At 41.4% G+C, this 14,308-nt stretch overlaps 1 protein-coding gene across 7 annotated transcripts in view; it reads left to right on the forward strand.

The window, feature by feature from the left end:
• pla2g7 (phospholipase A2, group VII (platelet-activating factor acetylhydrolase, plasma)) overlaps positions 1–14,308 on the forward strand; it is a 129,208-nt gene that overhangs the window by 70,258 nt on the left and 44,642 nt on the right. For all 7 annotated transcript variants that reach the window (XM_041187288.1, XM_041187291.1, XM_041187290.1 and 4 more), the window contains exon 5: positions 133–201. In XM_041187288.1, the coding sequence (XP_041043222.1) occupies positions 133–201 (69 nt within the window). The remainder of the gene's footprint in view (positions 1–132; positions 202–14,308) is intronic.

The following is a 14,308-nucleotide window of genomic DNA, read 5'->3' on the forward strand; positions in this document are numbered from 1 at the left end:
CAGCACCGGATCCAGCGCTCACACAAAAGTTGTTGGGTGGGAACTCTCAGGAGAACAGGTAAGCTAATTACTGAGATGTTATATTCTTTCTGCTTCATCTCAAAAATTAAGCTGCATTTCTTCCCTTTTTAGGACTCTGTATTCAGCAATATGCATTGAAGTGGCTTCGCGGGGATTTGTAGTTGCAGCTGTGGAACACAGGTGAGAAATAAAACTTGAAATCCCATTCAACAAAATCCTTTTGAGTGAATGACATTTGAATCATGCATTTTAACTGTAGACTTAGAAATATTGCTAGAAAACACAAGAAAGCATAGAATGTTCTGCTTGAGGAATTTTGTTCAGTTAACCTAGACAACTCGGAATGAATAGATTCAAGTCCCAGCTTGATTAATGGTCCAACTTGCTTGCCAGCATATGTAAATAGTTTGCCACAGTTTGAAGCTGGAACATCATGAAATATAAAACAAAGTAGGTGTTGGGTTTGGAAGATGCTGTCAGATAGTACACACTGCTGCCATTGTGTACTGCTGGTGGAAGGAGTCAATGTTTAAGGTAATGGATGGGGTGCTGATCAAACAGGCTGCTTTGTCCTGGATGGCATCAAATGTTTTGAATGTTTGTTGGAGCTGCACTCAGCCAGGTAAGTGGTGATTATCCTTTCCACTCCCTCTTCCATTTCCACTATCTCCCTCACCTCTCCAGTCACTCACTCCCTGCCTTTGAGAAAATTGTGCCTTTTTCCTTTACTTGCATTCTGATCCCACCTCTCCACTCCCTTTAGCATCTGTTCCTTCTTGCCCACTTCTATAGGAGTCTGTTAGCTAATGCACAGCCAGACTTTACTCCTTGCCTTTGCATGCTTCCAGTGCTAAAGGCCAGGTTTCCTATTGCACCTGGATTTGTTAGAACCCTATGACTCCGAAATAAGTATATCCACTGAGCCTAACTATTATACTTTGATAAAAGCAAAAAACTGCGGATGCTGGAAATCCAAAACAAAAATAAAAATACCTGGAAAAACTCAGCAGGTCTGACAGCATCTGCGGAGAGGAACACAGTTAACGTTTCGAGGCTGTATGACTCTTCAACAGAACTAAGTAAAAATAGAAAAGAGGTGAAATATCAGCTGGCTTAAGGGGTGGGGTGGTGGGGGGGGGGGGTGGTGGGGGGGAGAGGTGGGACAGGTGGGACAGGTAGAGCTGGATAAAGGGCCAGTGATAGGTGGAGATAGCCAAAAGATGTCATAGACAAAAGGACAAAGAGGTGTTGAAGGTGGTGATATTATCTAAGGAATATGCTAATAGGTGACATTAAGGGTAGAAAGCAGGATGAGCAAGGTACAGATAGCCCTAATAGGGGTGGGGTGGGGGGAAGGAATCGAAATAGGCTAAAAGGTAGAGATAAAACAATGGATGGAAATACATTTAAAAGTAATGCAAATAGGTGGGAAAAGAAAAATCTATAAAAATTATTGGAAAAAAGGGGGATCGAAAAGGGTGTGGGGATGGAGGAGAGAGTTCATGATCTAAAATTGTTGAACTCAATATTCAGTCCGGAAGACTGTAAAGTGCCTAGTCGGAAGATGAGGTGCTATTCCTCCAGTTTGCATTGAGCTTCACTGGAACAATGCAGCAAGCCAAGGATGGATATGTGGCATGAGAGCAGGTTAAAATGGCAAGTCACAGGGAGGTCTGGGTCATGCTTGCGGACAGACTGAAGGTGTTCCGCAAAGCAGTCACCCAGTCTGCATTTGGTCTCTCCAATGTAGAGGAAACCGCATTGGGAGCAGTGAATACAGAAGATTAAATTGAGGGAAGTGCAAGTGAAATGCTGCTTCACTTGAAAGGAGTGTGTGGGCCCTTGGATGGTGAGGAGATATCAAAGGATAGAACCCTGTGGTATGGAGGAGGTGATCAAGCAGGCACTGGAGGAGAAGCCATTTAAGGAGATCTAATGTCTGTGGTGCAAAAATTATTAATGGAAACAGGAGAAATACCTATACTACAAGGAGGAGGATGGACAATGTTTGCAAGGAGTGGTCAAGGATGTTGAAAGACAGTCAGCCACAATCACCCAGGATGTTGCTTGTTATTTTGACCTATGCAACCTCAGCACTGTAGTAGCATGAAAACCAGATTTGAAGGTTAAATACTTTCAAAGAGAAAGCTGTGCAAGAGAACTTTTCAGCAAATACCTGAGAATATTACAAAATAATATTGTTCTGTATATGTGGGAGGTGGAGGGATATTGCATGTGTATATGCAGATATGGGTTCGTTTTTGCTCTATAAGGGGAGAAATCTGGAGTATAAATTATGAATATTTACCAAAGGAGACTCTTACATTTTAATGCTGGTACTGCCAATAACTTTTCAAAAATTAATCAATACACACGTAGGCACAGAGGTGACTGAACATTGCAGCTTACGTTTTATTTTACTTCAACCAAACTAACAAGATGGATTATGCAATCCCACAATGCACTGGCTCGCAAAGTACTGCAAGTTCAACAAGACAATACAGTACATAACATATTCTTCCCCCTTATAGGAAATGCCAATTCAACAAGACATTTTCTGAACTAGGGAAAGAGGGTAGACTGCTTCTATTCCCGGCTGAACCCTGGGGATTATTCTGCTGCCCCAAAAAAACAGATGGGTTCACCGTAACTATAACTCAGACGTTCAGGAGGTCTTCTCTCCCAGCATAGGTTAGAGTGGACTTCCGGTGAATTTACAGTGTACTGTTCATTGAAGACTGATGACAACTTAGGACTTGTAGCAGAATCTGAAGTTGTGTCTAATGCAGGTGAAGGTGAGAAGAGTTCAACTTCAGTCAAGCTAGACTGCGGAGGTAAGACTGGAGTCGGCATTCCTTGACTTGGAGATGACTCACTTGAAGTAGTGAGATCAGGCTCTTCCATAACAGGTATATCCTTAGATGTGTTGAGGTGTTGTGATGATTTCCGTTACTTCTCAAAAAATTCTCAAATTCCTGCAAGACAAACTGAGGTCCATTGTCGGTCACAAGTTGTTCTGGCAACCTGTAACGACTGAACATTTCTCTTAACTTTTGAATTGTACTCTCAGCTGTAATAGAGGACATCACTGAAACTCCTGCCCATTTGGAATGAGCATCCACAACCACCATGAACATTGTTCCTTCAAATGGTCCAGAAAAATCAACGTGGATGCGATGCCAAGGGTTTTCCGGCCAATCCCATGGATGGATGGGGAGCCAGTTGAGGCATGTTTCTCACTCTGCAATGAAGGACAGGATCTTGCCTTGGCTTCAATGTCTTGGGCCAGGCCAGGCCACCAAAAGTAGCTCCTTACAATCTCTTTCTTGTGAACTATTCCACAGTGTCCAGAATGGAGTTGATCCAACACAGGTTTCCTCAATGTTGGTGGAATAATAACTTGCATACCCCAAAGCAAACATCCTGAAGTGACTGATAACTCCATCCTCCTGGAAACATAAGGATGAAGGTCAGGTGAGACTCAGAAGTTCAGGAAGAGTTGCCATGCATCACGAGGTCTGTGACTTTGGACAAGGTTGGGTGCATTTGAGTGGCCTTCTTGATTTGGGCTGAGGTGATGGGTGTATTCTCCATGTGTGGAAAGTAGAAGATGTCTTTCTGAGCAGCGTCCACATGGCTGACTGGTAGCGGCAACCTTGAAAGGCCACCCGCATTGATGTAAGAGGTAGATTTTCGATATTTGATGTCATATGTGTGAGCACCAGCATCAATGCCCAATGCTGCATCCTGCTTGCAGCTAAAGAAGGGATGGCCATGCGTGGACCAAGTATTGAGGTGGGCGGTTGATGATCGGTCAGCAGTGTAAATTTCCATTCAAACAGGCACTGGTGAAATTTCCGGATTCTGAAAATGATTCCCAGTACTTTGCATTCGATTTCACTGTATTGGCTCTCTGCTTTGCTTACAGTCTGTGAAGTGAATGCTATGGGCCTCTCTGAGGGCATTATGTGTAAAACAAAGGCCCTAACTCCATAAGGCGATTCATTCCATGCAAGTTATAGAGGTAAGGAGGAGTCAAAGTGCATCAGTACTTTAGAATCTGTCAGTGCTGCTTTAGCCTTCTTAAACTCAGCATTATAGGCTTCTGTCCATTTCCAGGCTTTGTTCTGACACAGAAGCTCATGAAGGGGTTTCAGCAGGGTTGCCAGCTATGGAATAAATCTCCCATAATAACTCAATAGCCCTAAGAACAAGTGAAGCTGGCTGGTACTCTGGGGAGCTGGAGCATTCGCAATAGCCTTGACCTCAGAGGGTGCTTTTTGAAACCCAGCAGCATCAATGACGTGCCCCAAATATTCCACAGAGGGTTGCAAAAACTCATTTGGCTTTGCAAACCTGTAGGCCATACCCTTCTAGCCTTTGTAGGGTGGCATCCAAGTTCTTGAGATGATCCTCATCAGTCCTGTCCATTACCAAGATGTCATAAAGGTAGCACTGAACTCCAGGCAAGCCACTCAGGACCTGGTCCATGGCCCTCTGAAACAAGGCTGGAGATGATGTCATTGGAAAAGGCAAGCGGCAATATCGGTACAGTCCGTTGTGTGTTTTGATGATGAGATATTCTCATGACTTCTCATTAACATGCATTTGTAAGTAGGCCTGGTATAGATCTACTTTGCTAAATTTCTGTCCACCAGCCAGGCCAGCAAAAAAGCCATCAATATGGGGAAGTGGATAGTGTTCAGCACACAACATGGGGTTAACAGTAGCCTTGAAACCTCCACATATGCGTGTGGAGCTGTCTTTCTTGAGCACTGGATTGATGGGTGTTGCTCATTCACTATGGGAAACTGGTACCAAGACACCTATCTTGACTAGATGCTCTACTCAGCTTCGATTTTTAGTCGTATGGCATAAGGCACAGTTCTGGCCTTCAGAAATATTGTTTGAGAGTCAGCGTTGATATTCAATTTTACGGTCATTCCCTTCATGCTTCCCAAATCTCCTTTGAAAACAATAACTTTTTTTTAATATAACAGCTGTCAGACCAAGTTCTTCTTTTGCAATGCTGTGTACTTCTGCCCGGTTTAACCGGACCTGCTCAAGGTTGCTTAGCAGTCTGTCCATTTAGTTCCACTTTAACTTCCATTCTGCCCATCATAGGTACAGATTCCCCTGTATATGTTTCCAAAATGATTTTTTCAGGCATCAAGGGAAGATGTTGAAGCTTCTCCTTTTACACAGTCCTTGATAATAACTTATTAATTTTCATCTGGACATCTGACAATTGTTGACCAATGAATCGGGCTAACTTGGCCGTACGGACTGATTTACATTCTGCAGCTATTGAGCAATGCTGTTACCTGGCTGCACAGTTTGTGTGGCATGTTGGAGATTCTAAAGTAGATAGCCACAACATCAACGACCTTCCAAGATTGTGCTAATCCTCCAGGGCTTGCAGGAACTACCTCAATTGCTGGAAGGGAATTTGTGTTCAAATATAATTGCAACACGTATACATGAAGTAATCATGACTAAATGACACTGGCTCTGTCTCTTCCTCTCAACAAAGAAGGTTTCCCAAAACTTGAAACTGAACCATTTTCAACAAGAACACCTGTTTGTAGTCAGCACTTTTAAAATAATAAATTGTCAGTTGTCAGCTGATTGAAAGAGAACCATAAAGTCTCAAACTATAGATTCTGTAATCTTCATTTCTAATATTCATTGACTATGTCTGGCCAGACATTACTGTTGAGAGATGCATTCCCGATGTGTAACTGACTAACTTCTGTGGATTATTTGCAAAGTGGGCTCAAGGTTCATTTTTAACAAAAAAGCAAGTAAAAAGTAAGTAATTCAGAGGTTCAGCCTCTCAGCAGGAATATTCTGCTAATGTTGATGTATTCTATTGTTAAGGGAACAGACCAAATTTCACGGGTCACTGGTAAACTAATTAGAAAAGGGCATTAAATTTCAACAGTGCTTAAGCTAGTTGTCTTGTATACACTGTCAGTTCTGGAATAATGGATAGCAAGTCAATTTGGCAACAGTAGAATCGCAAAGTCATCAATTTGAAACTGGTGGAATTGAACACTACATTAAAAACTATGTCTATCCTCTGGCTGGAATATATAGCACTTTGCAGTAAGTGCTACTTTTCTATGTCTGTTTCTTTGTTTTCTAAGCCTGAAGGCACTGAACGTCTCTGTATGATACTTGGCATTAATCATTTAATTATTTTATTTTACAGTTTGTGTAAAATTGTGGCCAAGTGTATTACTCATCTCTATCGCTGATACCCATCTATTTTCAAAGGATCAAACAGGCAGATATTTTGATATAAAACCCCTTGTTAATAACTCGTTTCTTGATTAATATGTTCAACATTTAACTATTTATTGCATGAAGCATCCTGTTGGAAAGCAAGCCAATAGTCGGACATGAACTGTGTCATTCATGAGTTGTTGAAACTTCTGCCACGTGGAATGAACTCTGCCCCAGAGCTTCTACAGAGCACTAGTTGTTTCTCATCCAACAATGGATTATGCCTCAGGCACATTTAAGTCTTCTCAGCTTTTGCTGCGTGCAGTGAAATAGTGCAACACACTAATCGGAAGATCAGCATATGATGACATTTTGAAAGCACGATGTGAATGTGTGCTCGTTGGTGGTTACTGCTGGAATTTTTAATTTTTTTAAAACTTAAGATGATTAGATTAAAAGTGCTTTCTTTATTAAGATGCTTTGTATACAAAACAAAACTGATCTCCAAATAACATTTAAAGGTTTTCACCACAGCTAACTGGTAAAAGCAAAAGTGTGATAATAGATTATTATGGAAGTTCACGGAGCATTAAGGCAGTATTTTGTGCTTCCAACAATAAAGGAATACGGTTATAAACTCCTTCTCTAGATCATGTAAATGTCACTTCAAGAGATTTTGTTCACCAATAAATTGTCATCTTCAAATATAATTAATGCCAATTGAAAAATACATATTCTAATTTGATAGTGAAACTCATAATCTATGTATCAGATTCACAAGTGAGTTGTCCAAGAGCTCCTCACTGGGGAAAATATAAAGGGTACAGTTTAACCCTGTATATTATCCATGCTAAATATTTGTTACTTGTGTATTTGCGGCCATTCTAAAGGAATTTGAAAGAGTGTGGAGATATAGTACATTACAATTTAGAGTTTCAAACCTAGTTTTCATATTAGCTTTTACTGTAAATGGTTCCCTTTTCTAACTGGGACTCCTGATAAATGGATTGTGTGTATTTCATTTTTTAAATATATATTCATATAATATATATATATATATAAAGAAGAAAATTTCTGTTCTCTCGTCAAGTGCATTGCACCAGAACAGGCCATTCAGCCCCAGCTGATGTTCCACATGAGCTTCCTCCCAATTTACGTCATCCAACTGTATCAGTATATCCTTCTATTCCTTTCTCCCTCATGTGATTATCTAGTCACTCCTCAAAGGCATCTATGTTATATGCCTCAACCATTCCTTGTGTTGGTGTGTTCCCCCATATTATTACCGTTCTTTGAATGAAGAAGTTTCTCCTGAATTCTCTATTGTGTTTGTTAGAACTCTGTATTGGGTTTATTAATTATATCTTATTTCTGATCTCTAGTTTTTAGACTCCCAAGCAAGTGGAAACATTTCCTCTGTTTACCCTATTTAAACCCTTTTATCTGAACACTGCCCTCAAGTCATCCCTCAGCCTTATCTTTTCTAGAGAAAAGAACCCCAGTATGCTCAATCTTTCCTGATAGATTCAGTACAAGATTAACATAACTTATCTGCTTTTCAGTTCTGTCCCTCTGGAAATGAAGCCCAGTGCATTGTTTTATATGACCTGTGTCATCTTGTTTTTCTTGATTTGTGTACCTGTCCTGTTAGATCCCTTTTGCTCCTCCTAATCTATGTTGAAATTATTTTGCCAATTACATACCCATTCTGCAAGCTTTTAATGCCTTTCTGCATTTTGCTTCATTCTTCCTTTCTATTAACTACACCTCACAATATGGTGTCATCTTCGAATTTTGAGATTGTACTTCCTATTCCAGGATCCAAATTATTCAAATAAATTATGAACATTAATTGTCCAGCACCGATCTGTATGGAACACCTTTTCCTACCTTTTGCCAGTTTGAGTAGCTACCCTTAACCCCTACTCTATTTTGTAGCCATTTTGCTATCTTTCTCTGACTCCGTATGTTTTGATCTTTGTCATGAGTCTATTATGCAATACCTTATAGGTCTTTTGAAAATCCGAATATATTGTGTGGACTGATTACCCTTGTCTACTCTCACTATCACTTCAGAGAATTCAGTAAGGCTTGTGTAACATGACCTTCCCTTTTGACTCAGTGCTCACTATACTTGTTATATTTTTTGTTTCTGGTTTCTAGATGCTTTTCTATTACACCTTCAAGAAAAGATCTCATTATCTTTGCTATCACTGATGCTAAGCTAACTGGTCTACAGTTTCCAAGATTTGTTCTATCTGCCTTTCAAAATGTAGGAATATCATTAGAATAATATTATCTGTCAATCCTCTGGCACTTTACCCTTTTCTAACGAATTGTTGGATTTTTGTAATAATAACTCTGCGATTTCTTCTCTAGCTTTTAATATGCGTGGATACAATCCATCTGGACCAGTTTGGTTTTAATCTTTCTAAATTTAAATTACTTTATCAAATCATCTTTCTCATTTCTATCTTGAATGTGTTTATATCTTTTTGATCTCTTCTTCTAACGCCATCCCCACCTTTGATTCCATATTTAACAAATTAACTTCAAGATATTTGCCTCTTAGCTATCATTACCTGTGGGTTTATCTTGTACCTCTCTAAGTGGACCTATCACTATCCTGACTTCTCTTTTGCTAATGTTATCAGTAGAATGCTTTACTATTATTTTATTCCTGGATAATTTAATTTCATTGTTCATCTTTACTTTCCTAATTGTTTTTTCTGATTTCTTTTCTAACCTTGTGTCCCCCTTACCTTTATTGCCCATGTACTTGATGTGTGTCTTTTGCCTTTAGTTTCAATTTTATCATTTATGTCTTTATTCATTATTGGTTAGTTATTTTTTTTTAGTGAACTACATCTCTCCCAAATGCACACTATCAATTTTAAATGATTCCCACTGCTGTTCTTTCTCTATTTTTTCCCCAGTTTATCTTACCTAGTTCAATTCTCATCCCCTCAAAATTATTATTTTTTCCAATCTATAACTCTGGCCTTTAGCTAACTTATGCCTTTCTCAGTCATCATTTTAAACCTTATTATGTTGTATCACTTGCCTAGATGCTCCCCTACACTAACTTCTCTTATCTTCTCTGGTTTATTTTTCATTACTAGATCCAGCAGTGATACTTGCTGATTTGGCTTCCTACAAATGGGCTAGGAAAGGAGTCCTGAACAAACTCCATTCCCTTTCCCTTTTCCGTATCTCTTGCCAGTTTATTTGAGGAGAGTTGAAATCTCTCATGGTTATTATTCCATGTATTTAACTTATTTTATAGGTTGGCCTACATATTTCTTTCTCCACTTCCATCCCATTATTAAGCCGTCTGTTGATTGTTCATATTGACTTGATGAAATGCTTTGTCTCAATCTGCATGAATTTTGTTTCTATCCTAATGTTGATTATGTTCCTTTTTTCTATTGCCATTACGTTGTCTATAATTATTACAGCTATCTTGCCCCTTCTTCCTTTCCTATTCTTTCTAGATATATGATGTCCTGCAATGTTTAACTGCCATTCCTATTCTTTAGGTAACCATTGTTTAGCTACCCTCTACACCTAGGGCAGGATTTTTCACTGAACGGGTGGGCACAAGCCCCGCCCGCTTGTGTAAAATGATGCGTGATGACATCAGGCAAACGTCCTTACATCATCGCACACTGGCACAATATTTCAGTTGGTGGGCGCACGCAGGGGTTGGCAGCACGCCCACCAACAAATAAAAGGCCTATTAAGGCCATTAAAATACCAATTGAATTAAATTTTTCGCTGCCTGTCCAACCTTACGGTTGGCAGGCAGGCAAAAAGGCCAGGCGGCCTTTGCAGTTTTGCAAAACCTCATTACGGGTGGGATGAGGTTTCGACCTGTCATTTTTTTTTTTAAATTAGAAAATTTCTTCCTCATTTCTAACTTGACCTTGCTTGTGTGACTTGGTCACATGAGAGGACATTTTTTTTTAAAATCATTATTTTTAATTTTCAAAACTCCTCATCTTCCTGAGGCAGCTCTGAAAATGAGGGAGATTTTCCAGCGCACATGCACAAACTTTCACTCTCGCCCTCCCCGTGTGTTTCACGCTGGGCGGGCCTTAATCCACCAGTGTGAAATCGTGGTCTGGTCCCGCTCACAGACCGCAATTGGCTTCCCGAATGCTCCCGCCAAGCCCGCGCGACAAGGGAAAAATCCTGGCCCTAGTTCCTCACTCTAAATTTTTGCCTCCATTTGCTGAGTTTTGTTTCAGATGCTGTGCACATTGCTGTACAGGATTCTTAAAATTAATTGCACCCCTCACTTTATTTTCAATAGTAATTTTATTCTTATGTTCTGTAACTGTATCTATTCCCTGACGGTTTACCCTTTCCTCTCATCTCCTAATTCTTTTTATCATCGGGTTTACGTTATTTCACTAGATTCTGCTGCCTGCTTCCCAACCTCACCCTGGACTTTACTGGTTTAAAGTCCCATCTACTGGCCCATCTACTTTTCTGCTAGGCCAGTTGTTCCTTTCTAGTTCAAATGGAGCCCTTCCCACTGGCACCCTTTGTTCCTGACCCTGTACCAGTACCATTGTCTCATGAAATGGACCTCCTCTTTCACACACCAATCTATCAGCAATGCATGCAGCTTCCTGTTCTATTTATCCCTATGTCAATTAGTATATGGCTCAGGTAACAATCCCAAGGTTACCCACCCACAAGGTCCTTTTTTTAAATCTAGTGCCCAACTTCCAATACTTCCTTAACAGGACCCTGTCCCTTTTCTTTCCTATGTCATTGGTTCCAACATGGGCCATGACAACTGGATCTTCCCCTTTCCTTTCCAGGACCCTCTCCACTTACTGCAAGATATACTTTATTCTTGTACCAAATAGATAACAAACTTTCCTAGACTCTTAGCCACAACTGCAGAAGATGTTATCTCTCTCCCTAATTATATCAAATCCCCAATGATTACAACCAATATTTTGTTTCTTTTGTGCTCCATCCTTCTTTGGACTGGCTCCTGCTCTATGGTATGGCTAGCTTGCCCCTTTGCCCCACGCCTGCAGCCTTATCCTGCGTTGTACTCGTTGGATAGGACCCGAGCGTTCAGGACCTCCTCCTCCATCGCCCCTTGGTTTCCCTCTATCCTACTTTCCCTTCCTGCACCTGTATTTTCCTCTAAAGATTGATTGAACTCTGGGGAGAATTAGCAAAAAATTCTCTGACTCCCAAATATGTTGGAGTATCTCTCACTCACTGCAGCTTCCAAGCTGGAATCACTCCAGACAGAATCCTGTGGATGTGGAAATCCAGGACACACTCTAGTCAATTATTACAGTCCCAAAATATTGCCTTTGCTGCCACTTCAAATCATTATTTATTTATTTATTTATTAATAGCCGTGATTCATGACCAGAATTGATGGAATAATTTGGGACCTAGTACTAATTAGCTAATGCAATACTTTGATTTGTAATGAATTGGTAATTAGTGATTATGTGTTCTCGTGGGCTGAATTTTTGTATCCTTTCACTGTCCATGATCAGTATCTTTGTGGAAGGGGGGGTGTGAGTTAGAATCCCAAATAAATAATTTGAGCAGCAAGCTTTTTGTCAGTTCAAAAATAAAGTAGGTTATTTATTATCACACGCTTGGCCCAGATTTTAAAACGTGACTCCTCATTTGACCATTTCACAGACACAAAGATTAGATACAGATGAAGGTAAAACATTATGGTTGCAACTTACAATTATCTCAGTTTCTTTCATGGCAAGCCTGCAGTTTCTTCAATGGAGCTGAAGCTTTAAAGTTGAAGCAAAAGTCTAGTAAAGCAAAGGATTCTCAGTAAGCTGTGAAGTTTCCCGTAATCGAATATCCAGGTGATTGGTTCTCAGGTGAACTTGAAGTTGGAATAGGTTTGCGGGAGTCCTTCTCCCACTTTCAAGGCATTGTTGTTTATTATTACCTTGGCTGCCTGGATGACTTACAGCTGGTTCGAAGGCTTTCGTTGGCATTCTCACTGTATCCGCAAGCAGCTTCTGCTGGTTTAAAAACAAACAGAATTGTTTTCTCATCATTTGACTTCCACAAGTTCAAAGTACCTTTTTTTTCAAAAAAAGGGTGATGTGTTTGTTTATTCCAATCATCTTGTGTTATTGTTCGACACCTTGCGTGTTTGAGACAGCCAGTGTCTACTGTGTTTGAATGACCCATTCAATTTTGAAATTGCCCTTTTGAATTCATTTCAGGAAAGGCAACTTCTATCTGGGATGTCTCTTCTGTTCCCTCTTGAGATAGGGAAGTGGTTTCAATCCACAAAAGAAGCCAGATGGCCTTTGAGTGGTTATCTTTTGCAGCCCTTTGGTCAGTTTTAAAAATATGAAGCATTGGCTTAAAGTCCATTATATAATGGAACATGACTATAGCAGATACTTCATGTAAATTAAATTCATTAAATGAATGTCCTCCATTTAATTTATTTTGGTCCATTAGATCTATTTAGTACATTTAGCTTCCTATGCATGTTTTTTCCCTGAAAGATATAATGCTCTTAATAAATGAGATGGATGATAAATTAAACAATTAGCTCTGATTTTTGGCATTACTGCTCCTTGCTGTGTGCCGACAATAATACCACATTTTAAGTTTTTCTCTTTGTTTGGAATGGTGAACAGGCCAGGACAGGAAGGGACAGAGAGTACAAATCTAAGGGGAGAATTTTCTCCCTGTCGGGAGCGGGCATGAAACCGATTGCTGTCCGTGATCGGCCGCGTGCCGCCATTTTACGCGGCCGGGCCAGTTAAGGTGATGCACATCCAGAAGCGCTCAGCACTACCTGTTCGGGCGGGGGCAGGAGGGAGAGTCAGGGCCTGCACTCTTTCATGAATGCGCGTGAAAGAGCGCAGAAATCTCCCTGAAGCACGGAGCTACCTCAGGGAGATTAATTTCATTATCAAAAATTGAAAAAATAAAATTACTCAGACATGTCCCCTCATGTGGCAATGTCACATGAGCAGGGATATGTTTATGAATTTTCATAACACAATTAATAAACATTTCATGAAACCTCATCCCGCCTGTGGATGAGGTTCCATGAAAAATGTGATGGCTACCTGGGCTCTTCGCCTGCCAGCCATCTCCCACACTGGCACTGACCAGCTGAGGTCAATGCTGATGTGAGGGCTTGCTGATCCGAGCACATCCCCAGGAAGCCCTAATTGGTCTCCTGGAGGAGCCTCTCCACGAGAGTAGCCACTCACTCCATGGGGGATGCATGGCATTCGGCCATGAGGTTCATTGCATCGGCGATGGTCCACCTAGACTCCTCCACCATGGACACCAAGCCACGCATAGCCTCATGTATCTCCCCAGATGTTCCCACACACCCGGCCGCATTTGCTGCGTCGCGGACGACTCCAGTGGCACATCATCAAGCACTGACTGAGCATGTGCCTCGTCCCCTGCAAACCTCCGACTGCTGGCGCCATCGGCACTCTCTGTCTCTGCCACCTCCTCCAGCGACTGAGAAGTGCCCTCACCGCTGTGCCTCAGGATACTAGCCGATGTTCTAATTCCCACCGAGGTGCTAGCATCTGCGCTGGTGCCTGCCTGGCTGAGATGGTGTGATGCCGGTGAGTCCGAGGGGCGGGGGGGTGGCCTCCTCCCGTCCTGGGGTACGAGGATCTCCCACCGTGCTGCCACCTCCTCAAGGAGGGCAGCAAGACAATAATTGGAAAAACGAGGAGCACAGTGCCCCCCTGCCCTACCCTCCTGCCTGGCCTGCTCACCAGCAGCGCTCTGGGGAGCCCTTCCACTGGCCGTGATTTGCCCACTCACTTAACCTATCTATATCATTTTGTAGCCTCCTGATGTCCTCTTCACAACTTACTTTCCTAATTTTCTTTGAGTCATCAGCAAATTTAGCAACCATGGGCAAAATTTTGTCTGTCGGGCAGGCTGTGAAAGGCTGCAGGAGCTTTTTAAAACAGGCCGGTGGGTCGCCATTGGACCCAGCGATCATTGCAGTCCCGCCGCCGCCTGCCCACTCCCGGTGTCCTCAGAAGCTGTG

This window comes from Carcharodon carcharias, chromosome 5 (assembly GCF_017639515.1).
Source record: "Carcharodon carcharias isolate sCarCar2 chromosome 5, sCarCar2.pri, whole genome shotgun sequence".
In the NCBI taxonomy this organism is placed as follows: domain Eukaryota; kingdom Metazoa; phylum Chordata; class Chondrichthyes; order Lamniformes; family Lamnidae; genus Carcharodon; species Carcharodon carcharias.